General features: G+C 36.2%; 1 protein-coding gene across 1 annotated transcript in view; it reads right to left on the bottom strand.

The window, feature by feature from the left end:
- LOC112046488 (uncharacterized) overlaps positions 1–18,587 on the bottom strand; it is a 166,069-nt gene extending 147,482 nt beyond the window's left edge. The window contains exons 1-2 of the mRNA XM_052884308.1: positions 18,335–18,587; positions 1,904–2,049 (exon numbers count right to left, since the gene is read on the bottom strand). Coding sequence (XP_052740268.1) covers positions 1,904–2,049; positions 18,335–18,453 — 265 coding nt within the window. The 5' untranslated portion in view covers positions 18,454–18,587. The remainder of the gene's footprint in view (positions 1–1,903; positions 2,050–18,334) is intronic.
- Between the last annotated feature and the right edge of the window lie 1,875 nt (positions 18,588–20,462).

Here is a 20,462-nt window from a genome sequence, read left to right as displayed (position 1 = left end):
TAGCGTACATAATGGGGATGATGACTTGGTTTGAATATATTGGTTTTTATGATACATTCGGGTTAATAAGGTCAATGTTAACTAATTTATACATAAAAAGCAAAGATTGTCTGGATATTTGCAAAATAAATATGATTATAAAATTTCAAAATCTATTAAAAATCTTTTATCGTAATTAGATGAAAATTCAACAGTTATAGTTTCCTTACATTAAATGTGACATTTTTTAATACATGAACTATAAGCATAAACGCGCAAATAATAAAGATATTCGTAATTTTATTTGAACGCTCATACAAATCTAACGATCATTATGTACATAATGTACAGCGACTACTACGACGTCATTAGTTCGTACTATTTTGTATGGGGCGTTTTTCAGGGATCCGTGGCAGCGCCGCAAATATGACCCTTTAAATCTCTGTAGCTACGAAAGTAATGATCGCAGATACCCTGTTACTTTTACAAAATTGCCTTAGGTACTTACTATTAGCATACTCATAATTTATATACAATTTTAAGCCCAGTGAATATGACCTCTGCTTCCGATTCACTGCATGCACCTCCAACTTTTCAGTTGTGTGTATTTTAGGAAATTAAATAGCACGTGTCTCAAACGGTGAAGAAAAAACATCGTGAGGAAATGTGCATAGGTGCATACCAGAGATTTTTCTTGATTCTCTGCGTGTGTGAAGTCTGCCAATCCACATTGGGCCAGCGTGGTGGACTATTGACCTAACCGCTCTCATTCTGAAAGGAGACTCGAGCTCACCGAATATTGGTCGATAGTGATGATACATTTTTACATTTACATAAACATAATAGGTAAGTAGGTAGGTAGGTATATTGTTATCTCATGGTTTGCACCAGGCATCTGACGGATATCAACATTGGAGGTTTCAGCCCCCCTAGCCAAGTGGCAGGTCTAGTTTTCGAAGCGTTAGCGATCGTAGAAAGAGAATCGACGTTTCAGTTGCGACACAAGATATTTGGTACATATATTAAAAATCAGTTTTTATTTACCTACATTTTTTTTAGGTTCGGTTATTCTTTTAGGTAGGTAACTGTTTAAGTACATCGTGAATGAGATGATGGGTTGGTTTTCTGTGTGTCAAAGTACTTATTATTAGAACTGAATATATACAAACCAAATTGCAATTTGCATGATAGTAATGGAGATGGAAATGACGTCACAACATTTGCATAATATAATGCGTCGGCTTCGCCGCTGTAATAGCAAGGTAATTGCTCTGCGGCACATCTTGATTCTAATTGTTTACTCCCGACTGGCGACTTGATTAATTAAAAATGTTATTATACTTAATACTTTACACACCAATATTATAAAGGCGAAAGTTTGTGTGTTTGTCCCTTCTTTGTGGAGCGGCTTTTGTGTTTTCGAGATAACATTTTTACTCACATCCATCCGATCGTAACAAAACAACGTTGATGACACTCCCATGATATGCGGGCGACGGGGGAAAGGAATCGAGGTGCATCAGTCGTGGGCTTTTCATCCATCGCTACACGCCCCCCGGTCAGCGCGGACAATCGGGAGTGTTACGAACGAAGTTGCCAAGCTATAGTATGATTGTAATCTCTGTGGTTAGATAAGTACAAGTATGTTAATCTGTTACCTCATAACTTCTTAACTACTTACCATAATATAACGTAAGTATATGTTTATAGCCCAGCAGCATGAGCAGTGATTGCCCAGTGGATATGGCCACCGTGTAATATAAGATTTCAGCATTGCTCGCCATTCTTAATTAATTGTTTGAGAAGTGGCTTCCATCTAAGACTACATCATCACTTACCATCAGGTGAGATTGTAGTCAAGGGCTAACTTGTAAACAATGAAAAAAACAAAAAACTTATCTTACAAATAAAAGATAGTACTTACCGGCTGAGAGCTGTGGATCGATCTGAGCCTGCAGTATGGAGAAGCCGGGCGCTATGATGGCAGGCAGCGTCCGGGAGCGCAGCAGGGGCGGGGGCCCGCGCCGCCCGCCCAGCGACTCCGCCGCCGCCGCCGCTGCCGCCGCCGCACTGAGAGACAACATCATCATTATCATCACATCACATCATCATTATTATACATCATCATTTCTATCACCAGGCCTCAGTAGCTCAGGAGCTGGATTCAAAGGGCGCATTTACGTAGAAAGCAGGTTGACCTGCTCTTATCGACCTGCGTTTATCGGTATCGCTCTATATATTCGCTATATATAGAGCAAGCGGATATGAATAAGTGGCGGTCTGATATTGTAAGTAACATAATTACAAAAAAAAACCGGTTGTCTGTAAAGTCGGCTTACTGACGATAGTTGAACGTGACAACGTCATAAGAAGTTAATAAATACTATTTAATAATCTTCATATTCATTCAGGTATTCGAAAAAAAAATTTGTTTCCATCTCGAATCTATAGCATCTCACATTAGTCGTGTTGGTTTTTTTAATTTCACCTATATAGGAACACTTGGGGACATGACACTTTGGAAGACATGAGGTAATAAAGAATATTAAATACATACTTACGTACATGATACGCGCGAAAAACATAACCCTTCTTTCAGTCAGGTAAAAATAGCGCTTATTAACCATTGCTAGTCAATAGTCATCAAAAATAGGCCAAAAATGAAACTGGTCAAAAAAAAATATCTTCAACATTCCACATTATTTTAAAGCGCGAATGTCCAACAACTGGCAACAAGAAAAATCCTGGCGATTTCGCCACAAAATTCATAATAATATGTACCTACAAGTAATTTCGCCAGCGTCCGTTAAAGAAAGACTAGAGGTTTTATACGATCAAAGACCTCGACACAAGATCGACAAGATTGTAATAGATCTGTGTCTATGATCTTTAGTGATGGCTATTTTAGTATTCTGGGGCAGAAATAAGTAATAGAGTATAATAATAAAATCTACATAAAACCATAATCTATACTAATATTATAAAGAGAAAACCTTTGATTGTTTGTTTGAATATATTGAATTGGCTCTGGAACTCCAGAACCGATTGAAAAATTCTTTCACTGTTGAGAAGGTACACTATGCCCAAGTGCTTATAGGCTATAATTTATCCCCACGGAAACGGGATCCACGCGGGTTAAACCGGCGTCTAGTATTTTATAAAATAGGTAAATTCACGTATCTATTAAACTTTGAAAGTTAAATTTAATCTCCGAAAAACGGATTTGAATATTGTAAATTTTGTTTACGTTCGAAAATTCATGGTTATTTTTAACGGGATTAAGAAAATACCGGAATAACAATATTGCTGATTCAAACTACATACTCGTAGTTTATCACATACGTTCCGGTATTTTTTTACTCTTAATTTAACCTGCACTTACCTACTTATGAAGAGTGATGACAGCAATGTGGGTTTCACTTCACCCTAAAAACGTTGCATTATTGAGGGTTAAGTTGCCAAATTAAAAAAAAATGTGTATCAAAGGACGCTCAACATAAGTGATAACTTAATCTTGTTACAGTTGCGTGAGAGAAAGGATAACCAGACAGATTGGCGCCGTAACGCGTTACGTTACATAGCAGCTTACCTTTCCATAAGAAGGTATCACTTTAAAAGTTCAGTTACTTAATAGACTAGCGGCTTAGGTCGGAAAATGTTTTTAGTTTTTGATGTACTATGTGTCATTGTTTTTGACGCAGAATTACTTGAAGTATTATTCATTGAAATTTCTAATCGAAATGTTGAAACCGACCTGAGATATCATGAGTAGAACTTAAAATGTTATTAAATTTAAAAATTAGAAATTTAGGCATTTTCATCGTTTATTTCACGGTCCAGTAAAATAAAATAAATAAAATAATAAAAAAAAGCCCTTATTCTAGTATCCATTTACAATTTTAACTTACAATCTAACATTAATAAAAAAAAAATAATACACTAGATACAAGTCGCCTGTACGGCGTAGGCCTCCCCCAAATCTTTCCATATTTTCCTGTTTCGGGCTGTACGCATCCAGGCCGTGCCACTCGTTTGTGAGAAGACGTCTTTCCATCTCCTTTTCTGACGACCTCTTTTTCTTTTTTCGCCCCTTGGTACCCATTCCGTCACCCTTTTGGTCCATCTATCGTTCTGCAGTCGAACGATAGATGGACACGGTCCAGTAGTCGAACGATAGATGGACACGGTCCAGTAGTCGAATCCAAAATAAATGTATTACATCGTGTGTAGTTTATTACAACAATCATTTTGGTACCAATTTTACAAGATAGTTAAAATTTAGGGGTAGAGTTTAGACTTTGTTTGTTAGTCAGTATATAGTTACGTCCCTGTGCGTTGGAGCACTAAACCTGCACCTTATTCTGATTTTTTTCTTAACACTGTTTAAAATGTTTAAATTTAAACCTTTCTTTCATTTCCTTTTAAGCAGAAATAGAATTCCAGCGTTTACGGAAATGTTAGCGGTCACATCTAATTTACGTAAGTCTACGACGGTGTGAATTTTTACTGAAACTCTTTCGCTGGGATGGGATTTTCAAATACGATTTCGTTTCCAGATATTGCCTTACGACTTACGTCAGTATAAATTGCTGGAACTTTTCACGGATCTTACAGTTTGTTCTCAAAAACGAAAAGTTGTAGCATTTTTCATTCACCGTTGAGAAAATGTACTAGCTTTACAACATTTTGCATCAGAAAATGTAGGTTAAGTCCGGTCGCTCAGAGATTGCGTCAACGTCAACGTCAATGACATGATATTTAAATATCTTTTATTAACCAGTACAGTTTTAATAACAATAAAAAAAATATTGTGCTTTTTTTGCTAATTTTTAGCTAAAATTACTAACAAGGTGACTTTGTTTATTTCATTTTTTCTTTACAAGTTGGCCCTTGACTACAACCTCACCGAATGTTAAGTGATGATACAATCTAAGACGGAAGCGTGCTAACTTGTTAAATGGAGATAAAAAATCTACACCCCTTAAGGTTTCTACACGACAAAGCTAAACCGCTTGGCGGTACGTCATTGCCGGTAGGGTGGTAACTAGCCACGGCCGAAGCCTCCCACCAGCCAAATATTTTCAAATACGATTTCGTTTTCAGATATTGCCTTACGACTTACGTCAGTATTAATTGCTGGGTCTTTTCACGGATCTTACTTACAGTTTGTTCTTAAAAACCGAAAAGTTGTAACATTTTTCGTTCACCGTTAAGAAAATGTATTTAAATATCTTTTATTAACCAGTACAGTTTTAATAACATTAAAAAAATAATTATGCTTTTTTTGCTTATAAAATTATTAACAAGGTGACATTGTCAGGTATTCTTTTTGTTTACTAGTTAGCCCTTGGCTACAATCTCATCGAATGATAAGTGATGATGCAATCTAAGATGGAAGCGTGCTAACTTGTTAGGAGGAGAATAAAAATCTACACCCCTTTCGGTTTCTACACGACAAAGTTAAATCGCTTGGCGGTACGTCATTGCCGGTAGGGTGGTAACTAGCAACGGCCTCCCACCAGCCACACATGGGCAAAAAAACCTCAATCGGCTCAGCTGGGGGTCAGACCCAGGACTTCGTCTTATAAATCCACCGCGCATATCACTGCGCCACGGAGGCCGTCAAACGCAACGTCAGGAGTCAGAAACGCTATCTCTGAGCGGCTGGACTTTAGTAACTTTAAGGCATAATATAGGAACTTTTTCTAGCTGGTAATAACCAGTAATGGATGATAATTACGAGTACAATGTATCCCCAAAGTATTATTTTGTATAAAAAAATAAATGATATGACAGATAAGTACTTATAAATGTTGTAGTATTTCATTCGCTACAAATAAATGAAACAACAAAATGTAACAACGCGGCAACACGTGTTTCAAGACTCTGATTGGAACACTGTTCGCTAGCCAAGCTTTGTGAAACTTTAAAGTAAAGTTTGTGAATTCAGGGATAAATTCGAACTAGAATTTTCAATATGAGAATACTTTTTCAAGTATTACCTCGTTTGAAATGTACCTAAGAATTCACATTTTCTTTATAATCTTGTAAATGGGATTCTGATGCCCACGACTTCGTACGTGTGAATTTCGGATTTTGACCATCCTCGAGAACTCGAAAATGGGTTATTTTTGATAATCCTTTCTGACCTTTAACACAGATATACAGATAGACGCTGTCTCGCTGGACGCATATGGCTGAGGATCGTAATGTCTGCAAGTCCCTTTAAAAGGCCTATCAGTCCTATAATGGACGTCCATCAGCTGATATGATGATGATGATGGCAGTTAAACATCAGTCTATCATGATACTGTAGGTAATGACTAGTAGACATACAATAAATCTACTTACATTAAGAAATTAAATATCACGTGTCTCAAACGGTGAAGGAAAAAAATCGTGAGGAAACTTGCATACCTGAGAATTTTCTTAATTCTCTACGTGTGCGAAGTCTGCCAATCCGCATCCAGTGTGGTGGACCAAGGCTTAAGTCTCATTATAAGAGGAGTTGTGTTCAACAGTGAGCCGAGGGTTGTCAATGATGATGAGGACTTGACTCATTATATCTGATCAGTAGAATCTTCTCTAACGGCTACATTATTGGACTTCATTAAAAGGTTTGTAAATATACTTGTTAAATAAAACACTACCTATCACCAAAAAATATGAATTGAATATTAACATTTCAAGCAACTGGAACAACATTCTGCACATTTTCTACTTGAACTATTTGTGGAGGCTTTATATCTGCTTAATTCATAGTTATGTTAGTTATATTAGATGAACCCACAATCGTATATAATAACACATCATTGTTAAATAAAACACTATCACCAACAAAATATTAATTTAATATTAACATTTTAAGCGATTGGAACTACATTCTGTACATTTTCTGCTTGAACTATTTGAGTAACATTATTTTGTGGAGGCTCTATACCTGTTTTATTCATAGTTAAGTCAGTTATATTAGATGAACCCACACTCGTAGATCTAACATCATTTGGTACATCAGGATTGATTAGTGGAGGTTCCGATTTAGATTCAGTTACACGGTTTTCACAGGCATTCCGAATGTACGATGCACCTACAAAAAATTAAGTTAAATTATTGCTTTAAATGCATTACCAAGCACAGACCTGCACAATTTTAACTGTACATTAGAATTATTCAGTTAAATCGTCAGTGTCCTGTGTCTGTCAGTTTTAACTTTACAGTTTTTTCTATTGTATATTGATTGAAATTTTGATTAGATAAACTGAACAGTTAAAACTGAAGGTTTGTAGCACTTCTAGCGTTTGCAATCAAAATAGATAATCGTGATAGATTATGAAAGAGCTAAAAATGACTGTAGGTATTTTTTGATCAACTCATTGATAAAACGTGTGTTGCCAGCGGAAATGTGCCTCGGATTTCGTCATCCTCACCTGATGATAAGTGATGATGCAATCTACGATCTTAGACTGCATTTTGTCACTTTGTCCCAGTCAAAGGCTAACTTGTCGGTCATTAAAAAAGAAGTTACAATCAACAATCAAAGGCCAAATCATTTTAATTAAGGCGTATTAGTATAATTGCTCACCCAAGAATAAATCCTTTAGTCCAGGTATATTTACTGTGCCATTACCGATACCCAGTTTAAGACTAGTTTTTCCAACATTAGAAATTCCTGATGCGTTCAAATTCAAGTTGTTGCTATCTGAAAGGCGATTTTTTTACCAAAAGATTTAAAAAGTATCTTTAAATAAAGCTCAGACACTCATCATTTCATCATCATCATCATTATCAACCCATATTCGGCTCACCGCCGAGAATTAGTGAAATGCAGGTTTCCTCGCGATGTTTTCCTTCACAAACACGTGATATTTAATTTCTTAAAATGCACACAACTGAAAAGTTGGAGGTGCATGCCCCGGACCGGTTTCAATCCCACACCCTCCAGAATCGGAGGCTTATGTAAACTTGTATGTAAAGACTTATATAAACTTGTATTTAAGAAAAGTACCGGAATCTCCAAATGATAATTGCACGTCAGTTTGTCCCACTGCTACTATCCCGCTCGCCTGCAGCTTTAAATCCACATCCTTCGGCAATGATTCACATTTATTGGTTTCCCAAAGTGCACTATTTTCTGTTCGATCACTCTTTTTCTTCTTTTTATCGCGCACCTCTTTTAACTTCGCTTCGAGCTGTAACAGTATTTCTAAGATAAGGTATTTAGGACATTTCCAGATTAGAGTAACATTTGAAAAGCTTTTAAGTTTTTAAATACTGGACATAGTAATAGTCTTATCAACTGTCGAAGAATCTGGGTTCTGTTTTTCGGTCGTATGTACTCGTTTGTACAATAGTGCTTAGGCATTATCGTGTGTGGCAAGATTTGAAAATAAACGTCTTTTTCTTTCTGGAATAGCGATCTTGCTCTCGAAAGAGCAGTGTCGATTGTCGTAGGTGAATCGAGTACATCAAGCGAATTGCAGGGAGCCGCTGGGGGCTCGAGACCGTTATGTTAGTATGTCCTATGTCCAGCAGTGGACGTCGGCTGTTTATGATGATAATAATGATGTATGTCTTGTTTGGTACGCAGTCAAGCCTTAGCCGTTACAGATTTCAACATAATATTGAATTTTGTCTCCAAGTGACAGAAGCTGGAACACATTATTTTTGCAATGAAATTTACATTTTAGTTGCATTAGTCAGAATAAAATAGTGGTTTCTTTGTGAAGGAGCTTGTACTGGAAATTATGTTGCTTTGCTTATTAGTTAAGCCACTAAGCAGTATCATGTAACACGTATGGCTTAACACTTGTCTCAGTTTAACGAGCACAGTGAATTAGCCTATACGAATATTATACAGAGGTAAAGTTTATAAGGTTGTAGGGGTAATCTCTGGATCTACAGATCCGATTATGAAAATTATTTTACTAATAGAAAGCCACTTATAGCCCGGCCGCTCAGAGATTGACACCTGTCAATGTTAATGACAAAAAGATATTTAAATATCTTTTAATAATCTCAATACCATTAAAATGGAATAATTATAATAATAATGCTTACGGTAAACGTATTAATTTTGGGCTACAATTAATAATAATTAATTCATTAACAAATATAGAAAGGTGACATTGACAGGTGTCAGTTATCCAATCTCTGAGGGGCCGAGCTTTAATTGGTCAAAGGCTATATAATAATATCCTTATATTTCCACGGAAATTGGAACTACGCGGCTAAAACCGTAGGGAGTCTAAATGACCCTATACGGAGGTACAGAACCCCTCGAAAAGTAATAAGCAAGTAATAGTCACCATGTCCAATAAAATATCCTTTTGTTCCAAAAACGCTTCATCGACTAGATCGCTCCTTCGCTTCACATCCAAAATTGCTTTCGCAGCAACTGTCGAGCTGGAGTTTGTGCTGTTTGCGCCATTGCCAGAAATTATTTTGTTCAATAACAGCTACGCAGAAAGAAATGTTTAGCTATCAAGTAAAGATGCCTATTATGTCTACGTGAGGGTACCTTGAAAAATATGTGACGACAACAATCTTGCGAATGAATAGCTTAATGCGTACTTATTCTTAAGTGAAATTGTGATACGCTATATGCTGTGAAACAGAAAAAACCTCCACTGAATTTGCTTAGTTTTTTCCTTAAAAAAATATTTTAACTTCGCTTGTTTGTGTTAATAACGCTGTTGCTTTTTTTAAAGCATTTTTATTCACTTCAATAACCACAGACACAAAGACCACTAGATTCCAGAGCCGTGAATATAGGTAAAAAGATTACAGCGCATCTGCCAGAGTGACGTTACAATGTTGTTGAGCTGTGACTGACCTGCCCCTGTAGCCAAGTGGCACGTCGATTCTCTATCTACGATCGCAAACGCTTCGAATGTATGGGAATGACATTTGCTATCGACAGGTCACATTATCAAGATCTGTCATTCCCATACATTTTTCTAGTTTTCGAAGCGTTTGCGGTCGCAGAAATAGAATCGACGTTCCACTTAGTAGCCAAGGGGTCTGACAAACCTAGAAATTGAGATCGGGATTTAATTCACCTTATTCTAGGTGGGTTTAAAGTTACGTTTACTTAATAACAAAATAGCAATACATGTTAGAAATATACTGTTTTTTGTGGGTTAAAGTTCTATAGCTTATCTAGCGTTCTCCTTTAACTATAGTTGCTACCACGGAATTGGAAAGATACCTTTAACGTTTTCTATATTCTCCAGCTAATATATCACGTATCTACTTTTTGTTTCTAAAGACGTCTACGTTTGTCGCGTTTTCGTCTACATGCAGAGGAGCGTGAGCAAACTGTTTATGGTTTAGTATAAAGATTGCCTGTAATAGCCTAACCTTCGAGCTTATATAAAAGCCGGTGATAGCCTGACCTTCAAGCTTAATGAAAACTGCATTTAGTCAGCCCAATAGATTTAAGAGTCAGTACATGGTCTGCCGACACTCGCGTACATAACTGCTAAAGTCAAGAGGGTCACCGCTACTTTGATTTTCCTTTTTGTTTTTTCTTTCATGGTAATCCTAATTTCTGTTCTGATCACGTAGAAATACTTTCAACAAAACCCCGCTAATTTAAATAGTAAGCACCCGTATAAAGAAGTTTCTTTAATTAAGTGAAGCGATTAAGCTTAATATCTTTTAATGGCTTCCATTATAGGCGAAACCAGTTCTCGCTATAGATAATACTACTCCATTGTAGCTAATGAACGAACTAATTAGTGTCTTGGCAGATTCCCAACTCTACGACAAAAACCGTGTTGCTACTGTTTCAACATACTAAGTAGATAAACAGGGAGGGGATTTTTTTTGAAAATCCAAAAACATTTTCCCATCAGTTTAATTAAAGTTGCCACAAACATAAGCATTCTTTCTTTTAAAGAAGAGATTTAGAGCTAATGCTTCTCCAGTATGGATTGGCGGGATCATGACTGGATTCTATAGATTTTTATCATTATTATTCTTATTGATAATAATAGGTGTCGCGTGCTTATACTCGTAAAACCGAGAGACCAAGATTTTTTTTTTCTTTATTCTTTACAAGTTAGCCCTTGACTACAATCTCACCTGATGGTAAGTGATGATGCAGTCTAAGATGGAAGCGGGCTAACTTATTAGGAGGAGGATGAAAATCCACACCCCTTTTCAGTTTCTACACGACATCGTACCGGAACGCTAAATCGCTTGGCGGTACGTCTTTGCCGGTAGGGTGGTAACTAGCCACGGCCGAAGCCTCCCACCAGCCAGACCTGGACCACTTAAGAAAATCTCAATCGGCCTAGCCGGGGATCGAACCCAGGACCTCCATCTTGTAAATCAACCGCGCATACCACTGCGCCACGGAGGCCGTCGAAAATCATAATCGAGAATTTCCAAAATCTCTCCAAAAAGATAAATAATGTTTGCGACCGATTAAGAATTCTAAGTAGGAATGAAACCCTTTTAATAATCTACCAACAATAACAACTAACTACACTATGTACCCAATAGTTACAGAATTTATAATTTAAAATAATCAAACACCCAATTTATTCTTTAGATCCCCCGTTTAAGAGTACTAATTAAATTCCTTTAAGGTCGTTTGCCTATAAGCGCTTTCTATTTGCAAATTTAAAGCTTGTAAATCCTCCACTATTTGAAAAAATAACATCAAATACATCTCAAAAACCTAGCGAGGTACTTTTTGAAATAATAATAAAGGATTTTAGAACGAAACGGAAGGGATCACAAGAAAATCTGTCCCCCTTGTCGTCGTCCGTATTCCCAACATTGTTAAGACGTTTACCGAATTCAGTTTCATTTGCATTTTAAACGAATTTGCCATTGACATTGGCTGGGGCTGGTAAACTTTGTGGGTTTGATTTAATTGAATGGAACGAGTGACAACGTCAATAGACGCAAAATAAAAGGCTAAATCGACGGTTCAAATAATCCAATTGATGACAATAGCAGTGAAAAATGTAATCAAAACGATTCAACGAACAAAATTGTAAAACAAAAAATCATTTGTGTAAAAGCAATTTGATTTAAAACATTTTTGAACTCGCTTGTTTGAATTTAAAATAAGATGATCAAAATAAAGGAATTAGAAGTTAATAAATACAAAAGTACACGATTTAACAATAATACTCAAGCATTCAATTCGATAAAATATACTGTATGATCACTGATCTTTGCCTATCAGTTACAGATAAAAATGCACAAATCTCTAGTCCACAGTAAACATTATATAGATAATCGTTCTCTAGGAAACTTCACAGGTTTGAATTTATCTCAAGTGTTGTTTTATTGGAAAGCTAAAGTCCCAGACTACGATTTGCAAGTATTGGATTGTCAATAACATACCAAAATAGCGAATCTCAAATACGTGAGTGGCATACGTGCGTTTTACTGTTCACAACCGAAGGCAATAATACGGCACACATCAGAGGTTTTACGAGCTACAGAAATCGACGTTTATAAATAAATACAATTTAAATGAAGTTTATTGCCTCAACGCGAGTTACACTAAAGTATGTTACGACAGAAAACGAAGATTTTCTGACTTGTTGGGACTATTCGATAGCCCTTTCTATATTTTATATAGCCCTTTCAGTATTTCTAACTCTTTCTGACGTAGCCCGTACTATACTTATTTCTGGTAGTACTCGGCCTGTAGCCATGAGGCACGTCGATTCTCTTTCTACAATCGCAAACGCTTGGAAAATAAAAAATGCATGGGAATGACATTTGCCATAGACCGGTCACGTGATCAAGTTATTGAACGGATCTGTCGTTCCCGTGTGTTCCGAACGTGTCGTTCTTTTTTTAGTTTTCGAAGCGTTAGCGTTTGTAGAAAGAGAATGAACGTGCCAGATCGCTACAGGTCCTTCCCCCTAGCCAAGTGGCACGTCGATTTCTACGATTGCTGACGCTTCGAAAACTAGAAAGATGTATGTGAATGACATTTGCTATCGACAGGTCACGTGATTAAGATCTGTCATTCCCATATATTTTTCTAGTTCTCAAAGCGTTAGCGTATTTAGAAAGAGAATCGACGTGCCACTTGACTACAGGTCCTGATTCTTTTTTGTCGATTATCCACGGTTAAAGTCTTATATTAACCCATATCCCATCTCATTGACCGGAGCCATCTGCTGTCAGCTAAAGTCAAATAGGTGTATGTCAGAGATGTCATCAAATCACGTTGGTGCGACAACTCATACATATAAGGCTGTCTTAGGAGACCATCACTGTCGCTCTACAAGGCAGGCCATACTCTAAACAAACTCCCAGAGCTCAACTCCTTGTAGATGCCTATAGATAGCATATCTATGTTAGGAGCACAGACTAACAAACTTTCATCATCATCACATCAGCCGACGGACGTCCACCGCAAGACATAGGCCTTTTTTAGAAACTTCCAAATATCACCATCCTGAGGCGCCTGAATTCAGCGAATCCCTGCGACTTGTTATCATAAGTCCACCTCGAGGTCGCTATACCAGCATCTTGGCTTCAGCTTTAATGAAAGAAAAAAATTCTGGCCACTGGATCAACCATACTTTTTTGAAGATTTCATTTCAAAATAACATTATAAATAAGAAAAGTCATTCACCAGTTTGTGCATGATTATAGTATAGTAGGTATCTACGATTGCACATCCGTGTAAACAAGTAATCTGCGATACGCGATGTCTGCAACTCTAAATTTATTCTCTGTTGATATGAACACGGCCAGTAATGCAGTAACGAGCTACCGAAGTTAAGTGCATCATTATACTGCAGACGGCCGCGGCAGACGGAGGTGAACGGACGAGGGCAATAATCTGTCAGAAGCCATACATTACGTATCATCTACGTAAACCCTATATCTTGAACTCAGCACTACAGAGATGTACTTAGGGCTGTTGAGTTAAACATATATGTTGCCGTGGAGGCTTGGCTCACTGAAAAATTTATAACCTCAAACCTAATAATTATCATGTTTACTCTGAAGTTATTGTGATTCGACTTATTTTCAAGTAATCTTATGATTTCGCAATCAAAATACTGTTTAGATTTAATTAATAATAATAAGTCTCTCAAGTAATGATCACGTCACCCAGGTCCGACAAAATACTCTCTACGTACGTTTCGTTTCATTCCGAAACCGGAGCATCCTCAGGAGATATTGTAGAGTCACGTAGACACGTTGAGAGTATTTTGTCGGACCTGGGTGACGTTGTCGCATGGGTTCGTCGACTTTTCGCGGATGATAGCAAAATAAATAAATCATTATATAATCATAATGAACTTCCGCAAAGTAACGCCTGCTTCTATCCAATAGTCTGTAGGCTGTTGACATGTTGTCCTATATACTACACGGCTCATTAAATGTTAGTCAAACTTTACTCGGGAAGAGACCTGAGGTTGTAGCCCGATGCATTGGTCAGATCAAATCCGCACCACTCTCGATGCAAAAGTACACGAAGCTCTACAAGTCGACATTGTGCGGAAAAAGTCTTGAATGTGTGATAGGGGTCACGACCCTTAGTAATAAGGAATACAGCACGGAGAGATTTAGCTCATTGCTGAGATCGAGTCTCCTCTCAGGATGAGAGCAGTTAGGCAATTAGTCCACCACGCTGGTCCAATGCAGATTGGCAAACTTAACACACGCATAGACTTAAGAAAATTCTCAGGTATGCAGGTTTTGCTCTCGATGTTTTTTCTTCACCTTTTGAGACACGTGATATTTAATTTCTTATTCATTATAAGAAATTAAATATCACGTATCTATCACTTTTGAGACACGTGATGTTTAATTTCTTATAATGAACACAAGTTGGAGGTGCATGCCCGGATTTTAACCCACACCATCCGAAATCGAAGGCATAGGTCACCACCATCCACTGGGCTATTACGGCTACCTACATGATTAACTGAAATATATTAACCAGCAGGAATCTACGACATTGCCCGCGTTGAATTTATTTTATGACTAGCGGACGCCAGCGAATTCGTCCGCGTGGATTCAGTTATTCACAAATCTCGCAGGAACATGGATTTTTCCGGGATCAAAAGTAGCCTATGTGTTCATCCAGAGTAAAAAATATACTAACACACAAACTTTCGCCTTTATAATATTAGTGTTATTACCATTTCGAGGTTGACTGGCCTATACTTTATAGGCCAATCTAACTACACTGGCATGCCTAATTAAGTGACAATGCAGTTTATGTAAGCTGTCAACATTAATCAGTTAGATTTTAACAGATGGTACATAAACACAAATTAGGCCCACTGCATAGTCCCATGTCGATTCCAACATCAATTATCTTGCTATCAGATAATATATTGCTGCAATTATAATTAATCATCCACAAGAGATACAATAAAATTAATACTAAAACTAAATAATTATCTATACTAATATAATGAAGCTGAAGAGTTTGTTTGTTTGATTGAACGCGCTAATCTCAAGAAGTACTGGTCCGATTTGAAAAATTCTTTCTGTGTCAGATAGCCCATTTATCGAGGAAGGCTATAGGTATATATTATTCTCATATTCCTACGGGAACGGGAACTACGCGGGTAAAACCGCGCGGCGTCAGCTAGTTTAAAATAAATAAGTTATGAAATGAATGTCTTTTCTACCTTCATTTCTAATTTGTTTGTAGGTAAAAAATACACATCGTGTAGGGCTGTGGTATGCGTATAGGCAACCTATCTGCAATGTGTCAATGTAAATATTTTCTGTCATTTATTTCTTATATCAAATATATAACAGATGAGGGTATATATTTTCTCGTACAATCTGGTGAGAGCAACGTCGTATGTCTACATAGAGTTAGTACTTGTAATTTTTGCTCCAAGTCTATATTTATCAATTCAATAAATCCACAAACTTGTGAAATTATTGGTGTCCTTTCCTAACTTCCATCCCCTATATCAAATCCAACAAAATGTATTTTCAAGTCAAAAGTAGGATACTTCCTTTTCTAAGCGTCAGTCCCTACCATTATTTATCAAAGCAAAACATTCATTTCCAATTTACAGCTAAATAAATTCTATATTTGCCGGAAATTTGCTATTACGCAATCCTGTACATAAAACAGAAATCCAATAAACGCCCAAATCGATATTGTGAAATGGCACGAATTTGATTTCAACTGAATTTCAATCCAGACTTTATTCTTATTGGTTGTGTTAAGCTATTCATCGTCTTTTTGAACTTTAAAAGCGCGGTATTAAAATTTATCTTTAGTCAATGTATTCGAAGGAATCTCTCATTATTTTTCATTTAAATAGTCCTTTAACAGTTGCTTTATGGAGCCTTCAATTACATTGCTTTAAACTGAGTTTTGTCTAACTTTACAATTTATTGACTTACATTAATGCTTTTACTTTAATTATTTAACGGTTTAATTCTCTTTCTGTTATTTATAGTCTTCATAAAATGAACGTTTTATCCCGTCAAAGTTAATCACCTTTTAATTTCAAGGTCATGTGGTTTTACATCTCCGTAATTCTACTCGCCTGCTTAAATATAGTTGTCTCACGGGATTTTGGTAAAACTTCGAGCATGAAGACCTTACCATATGTTACCAATTCCTTGATTAATCTTGGAAAAATGGACATTTCGTTACATTTAAATGCTCACCCAGAAGGTAATTACTAATTTATTTTTAACAATTTTGAACTGACATGAATTATTCATAAGTAACATATTAAATACTTTAGTTTTTTATAGATTTTGCATCAAGATTTGATCTAAGAAACCATGAACCTAGGTCTAGGTCACCCTTTTCACCTAAACTAGAATCAGTGAGAGAAGAACCTTGCCCATGTTCAAGCCTAACATATTTGAAGGATGCTTCTCAAAATAATCCATCTGATTTGCTAAACAAAATTCTATCTGGCAACGACTTATTCTCCTTTAAAGCACCCCAATCTTCTACTTTATGTTGTGACTCTCACGAACATGTTCAGGAGGAAATCTTACTAGAATTTGGTCCTAAACACAGTCAAATGATAGTCAAGCCCGAAACATCTAATTCCAATCCATTATCATTTCTACCATTTTTGCTTAACTCCCTGAAACATAGACCGACTTTGCCAACTGTGTCGGCTAAGCCGAAAGCAGTAGAAATAGTTTTCTTTCCAAAGAAGCATGGGATTCTACCTATGGATTTTGAAAAACTTACAACTGAAAAGAAAAAAAACAATATACAAATAGTTGGAGATAAAGAGATAAGGAATGATTTTAAAACTATGAAATTTGACCCACCACTTCAATCTTCGGTAAAAAAAGATTTGACTTTGCAAGAAAAAAATAAATCTGTGACAAACAAAAAATATGAAAAAGTGACAGCTATGGACATACTTAATACTGTGACTTAGCTTGAAAATGTAAAACATGTAATATAAGCATATTGTGTGTGTGTGAATGATGTTTGTTTTATTTATTCTTAAATGTTAAGTAAGCTAACAACAATATACTTCAAGTTATAGCTATATACAGGATGTCCCTTAATTAATATATCAGACACAAGTGTAAAATTCATTCTCTATTTATGAAAAAGTAATTTGATTAACCAAGTCATACATTTTTTCATACAGCTCAAAATACAATTTATGTTCTAGATGTACTTAAAAACATCCTTTGTACACTAAACTACAAATTAAATAATCAAAACGCTACTGCGGTATTGAAAAATAGGAGTAAATTTAAAATTCTGTATACACATCGTGTTTTATTGCTATATTTCACAAAACCCACAAAAAGAACGGGCAATAGAACGAAAAATAGGAATTTTATACAAAGACAAGTTAATTTGGGCCAACAATGAGAATTACGTAAAGTTGTACGTGAGGTGAATTTCATCGCCGCTCATCTCCATAAAGTTAGATTATAAGCATTATATTGAGAAACAAGGCTTCCGTAAATTGAATCAAGTTGATTTCCTTAAGTGTATTAAGTGGTATAGAAAAGTAAAACTATCCTTTTGCTTACTTTGAAAAGGGATGCATAATAATAATTAGATTAGCCATCAAAGAGAATAACTGAACAATGTAGATGTATACGTTTATTTCTAAAGAATAATGTTGCATTAAATTTTTAACGCTTTTTTTTTTATTCTTTACAAGTTAGCCCTTGACTACAATCTCACCTGATGGTAAGTGCTTTTCTTCAAGGGTGTATTTAAAATTCGTCAGTGTCAATTTTAAATGCGTCTCTATTTCTCTTTATCTGTAGTATCCTGTTAGACTGAGAACCGTTTATAAAGATAGAGACCGTTTATCCCCTTATTCCTAAGGAAACTTTGCGGGCGAAACCGCGTGGCGTCTGCTAGTTAACAAATAATTGTACTTACTGTTTTTCTTTCCTCTGCTGCCTTTTCTTCTTGAAAGCCCTCTTAACTCTTAGGAGAAGGAATGCGGCCCGGTCTATAGTTAGCACAGACGGCCGCTTGGCGGCGCCAGGCTCGTCCATCCCCTCCTCTTCGTCCCCCGCCTCATCGCACAACTTCAGGCCAAGCCATCGTTGTTTCGATGTAGTTCTCGTTGTGCTTTCAGAGGGAACGCACGTAAATAAGAACTGCACCCGCGTCAAAACATTGTTATGATTTCAAACGTAATGTTTATTTATTATTAAATTAAATTAAATGAATCACAACTATATGATAGTATTTTTAAATTTATCTTTGCGATTTTATTACTTCACAACACTGCAGTACTTTTAATTTGACACTTAAACAATGTTTTCACTATTTAAGCACTTTAACTAAAAAAAATTTAGAGAAACTTCCGCAACCCTTGAGGATCTGAAACAATAGAAACAAGTTTTTAAGCAAATTAATGTTAATTTAAAAGCCACGCTGCAGTGCACTAGCAGAAACATCTGCAAGTTTATTTAGCTTATACTAATTAATTTTATTTGAATTCTTATTAACTCAAATAGTAAGTACTTAAGTACATTTAAGATATTAGAAGAATTTGATACAAATATAAGTTGTATCTATCTATACATTCCATACTAAAACAGTACAAATCAAAAATTGATTGAAATTACTATGTTTATATGCTTATATTAACGCTTATTTCTTCCTACTACTAAAAGGACTATTAATGATGTTGTAATATATGCCTAGGCTTTATTTGATTATGAAGTTAGATGAAAGCATAACCTATAATATAAACTGAATTTAATGCGTACGAAGTCACGGGCATATTAATATATACCAGCATCTGTCATTTAATTGGAATAAGCAATGAATGATAGAAAATATTCACATTGGCACATTGGCACATAGGTTGCCTAGTTAAATTGCGGCACGATGGTAGATATTAAATGTTTGATTGATTTATTTTAATATATTTAAACTCCTTCCCTCATTGGTTAATTAAAAAATCGTACATTAGTTAATAGAATATACCCAAAATTTGAAAAAGTAAAGGTTGCCTGTTTTCATAAATTCTAGGTCTAGGCATGATTGTAGTGAAGCATTATGATAATAAAAGATAATAAGAAAATTCATTATTTCGCAAGACCTTTATTCAGAGCGTCAGTGATACTAGATTAAACCTTACATAACCTTAAATGTGTGAAGGTAGAGGACCCTCCCTAATTTAGCCACTTTTCCCTTTCGAGTATTTCACTTTTATAAAAGAAAACGACTTGCGAAAGCCTTCAGTCGAGTAAAGTCTTTGCGAAATTTTTTTAGGTAAGAAATTCCTGCGGCAACACTTCATGATATTATGCAAAACCTTTAAGATAATAAGACCCTCCTTGTAAAAATATTTGAAGAAGATGTCCAAATCTTTTGGTAAAAAAGATTATGATGTACAAGCCCTCACCTGCAACTTAACTAGCTTTTTATCTTTCTTCATTTAAGTTAAGGTTTTATATTTATAGATTTTTTGTTGACTTATGTTATTAAATATTAATACCAACCCTTCTTAGTATACCTATATCTATTCTTATATTATAAAGCTGAAGAGTTTGTTTGTTTGTTTGTTTGATTGAACGCGCTAATCTCAGGAACTACAGGTCCGATTTGAAAAATTCTTTCAGTGTTAGATAGCCCATTTATCGAGGAAGGATATAGGCTATATATTATCCCCATATTCCTATGGGAACGGAAACCATGCGGGTGAAACCGCGCGGCGTCAGCTAGTAAATAATATATTTATATATATATATGAACACGTATATATACACTAGAGAGACTTGTGGTGCAAGGAAAGGTGGAGGGCACAAGAGCACGTGGCAGGTCACCAATGCGCTGGACTGACCAAGTAAAAACCGCTCTCCATGGATCACTCCACGAATGTGCTAGGAGAGCCACACTAATAATATGCTCCTGACCGAGTTTTTCAGTCACGGCGGCTAATATTATGGTGAGATTAACCAGGAGATATTATAGTGCACTAGTGTGTGCGCAAGCAAAGGTGCACTCTCTCCTCCCTCACTCTCGAAATCCGATGGGACGGCAGACCGAC

Source organism: Bicyclus anynana, chromosome 11 (genome assembly GCF_947172395.1).
Source record: "Bicyclus anynana chromosome 11, ilBicAnyn1.1, whole genome shotgun sequence".
Taxonomy (NCBI): Eukaryota; Metazoa; Arthropoda; class Insecta; order Lepidoptera; family Nymphalidae; genus Bicyclus; species Bicyclus anynana.
This window is presented reverse-complemented; position numbering and strand designations above follow the sequence as displayed.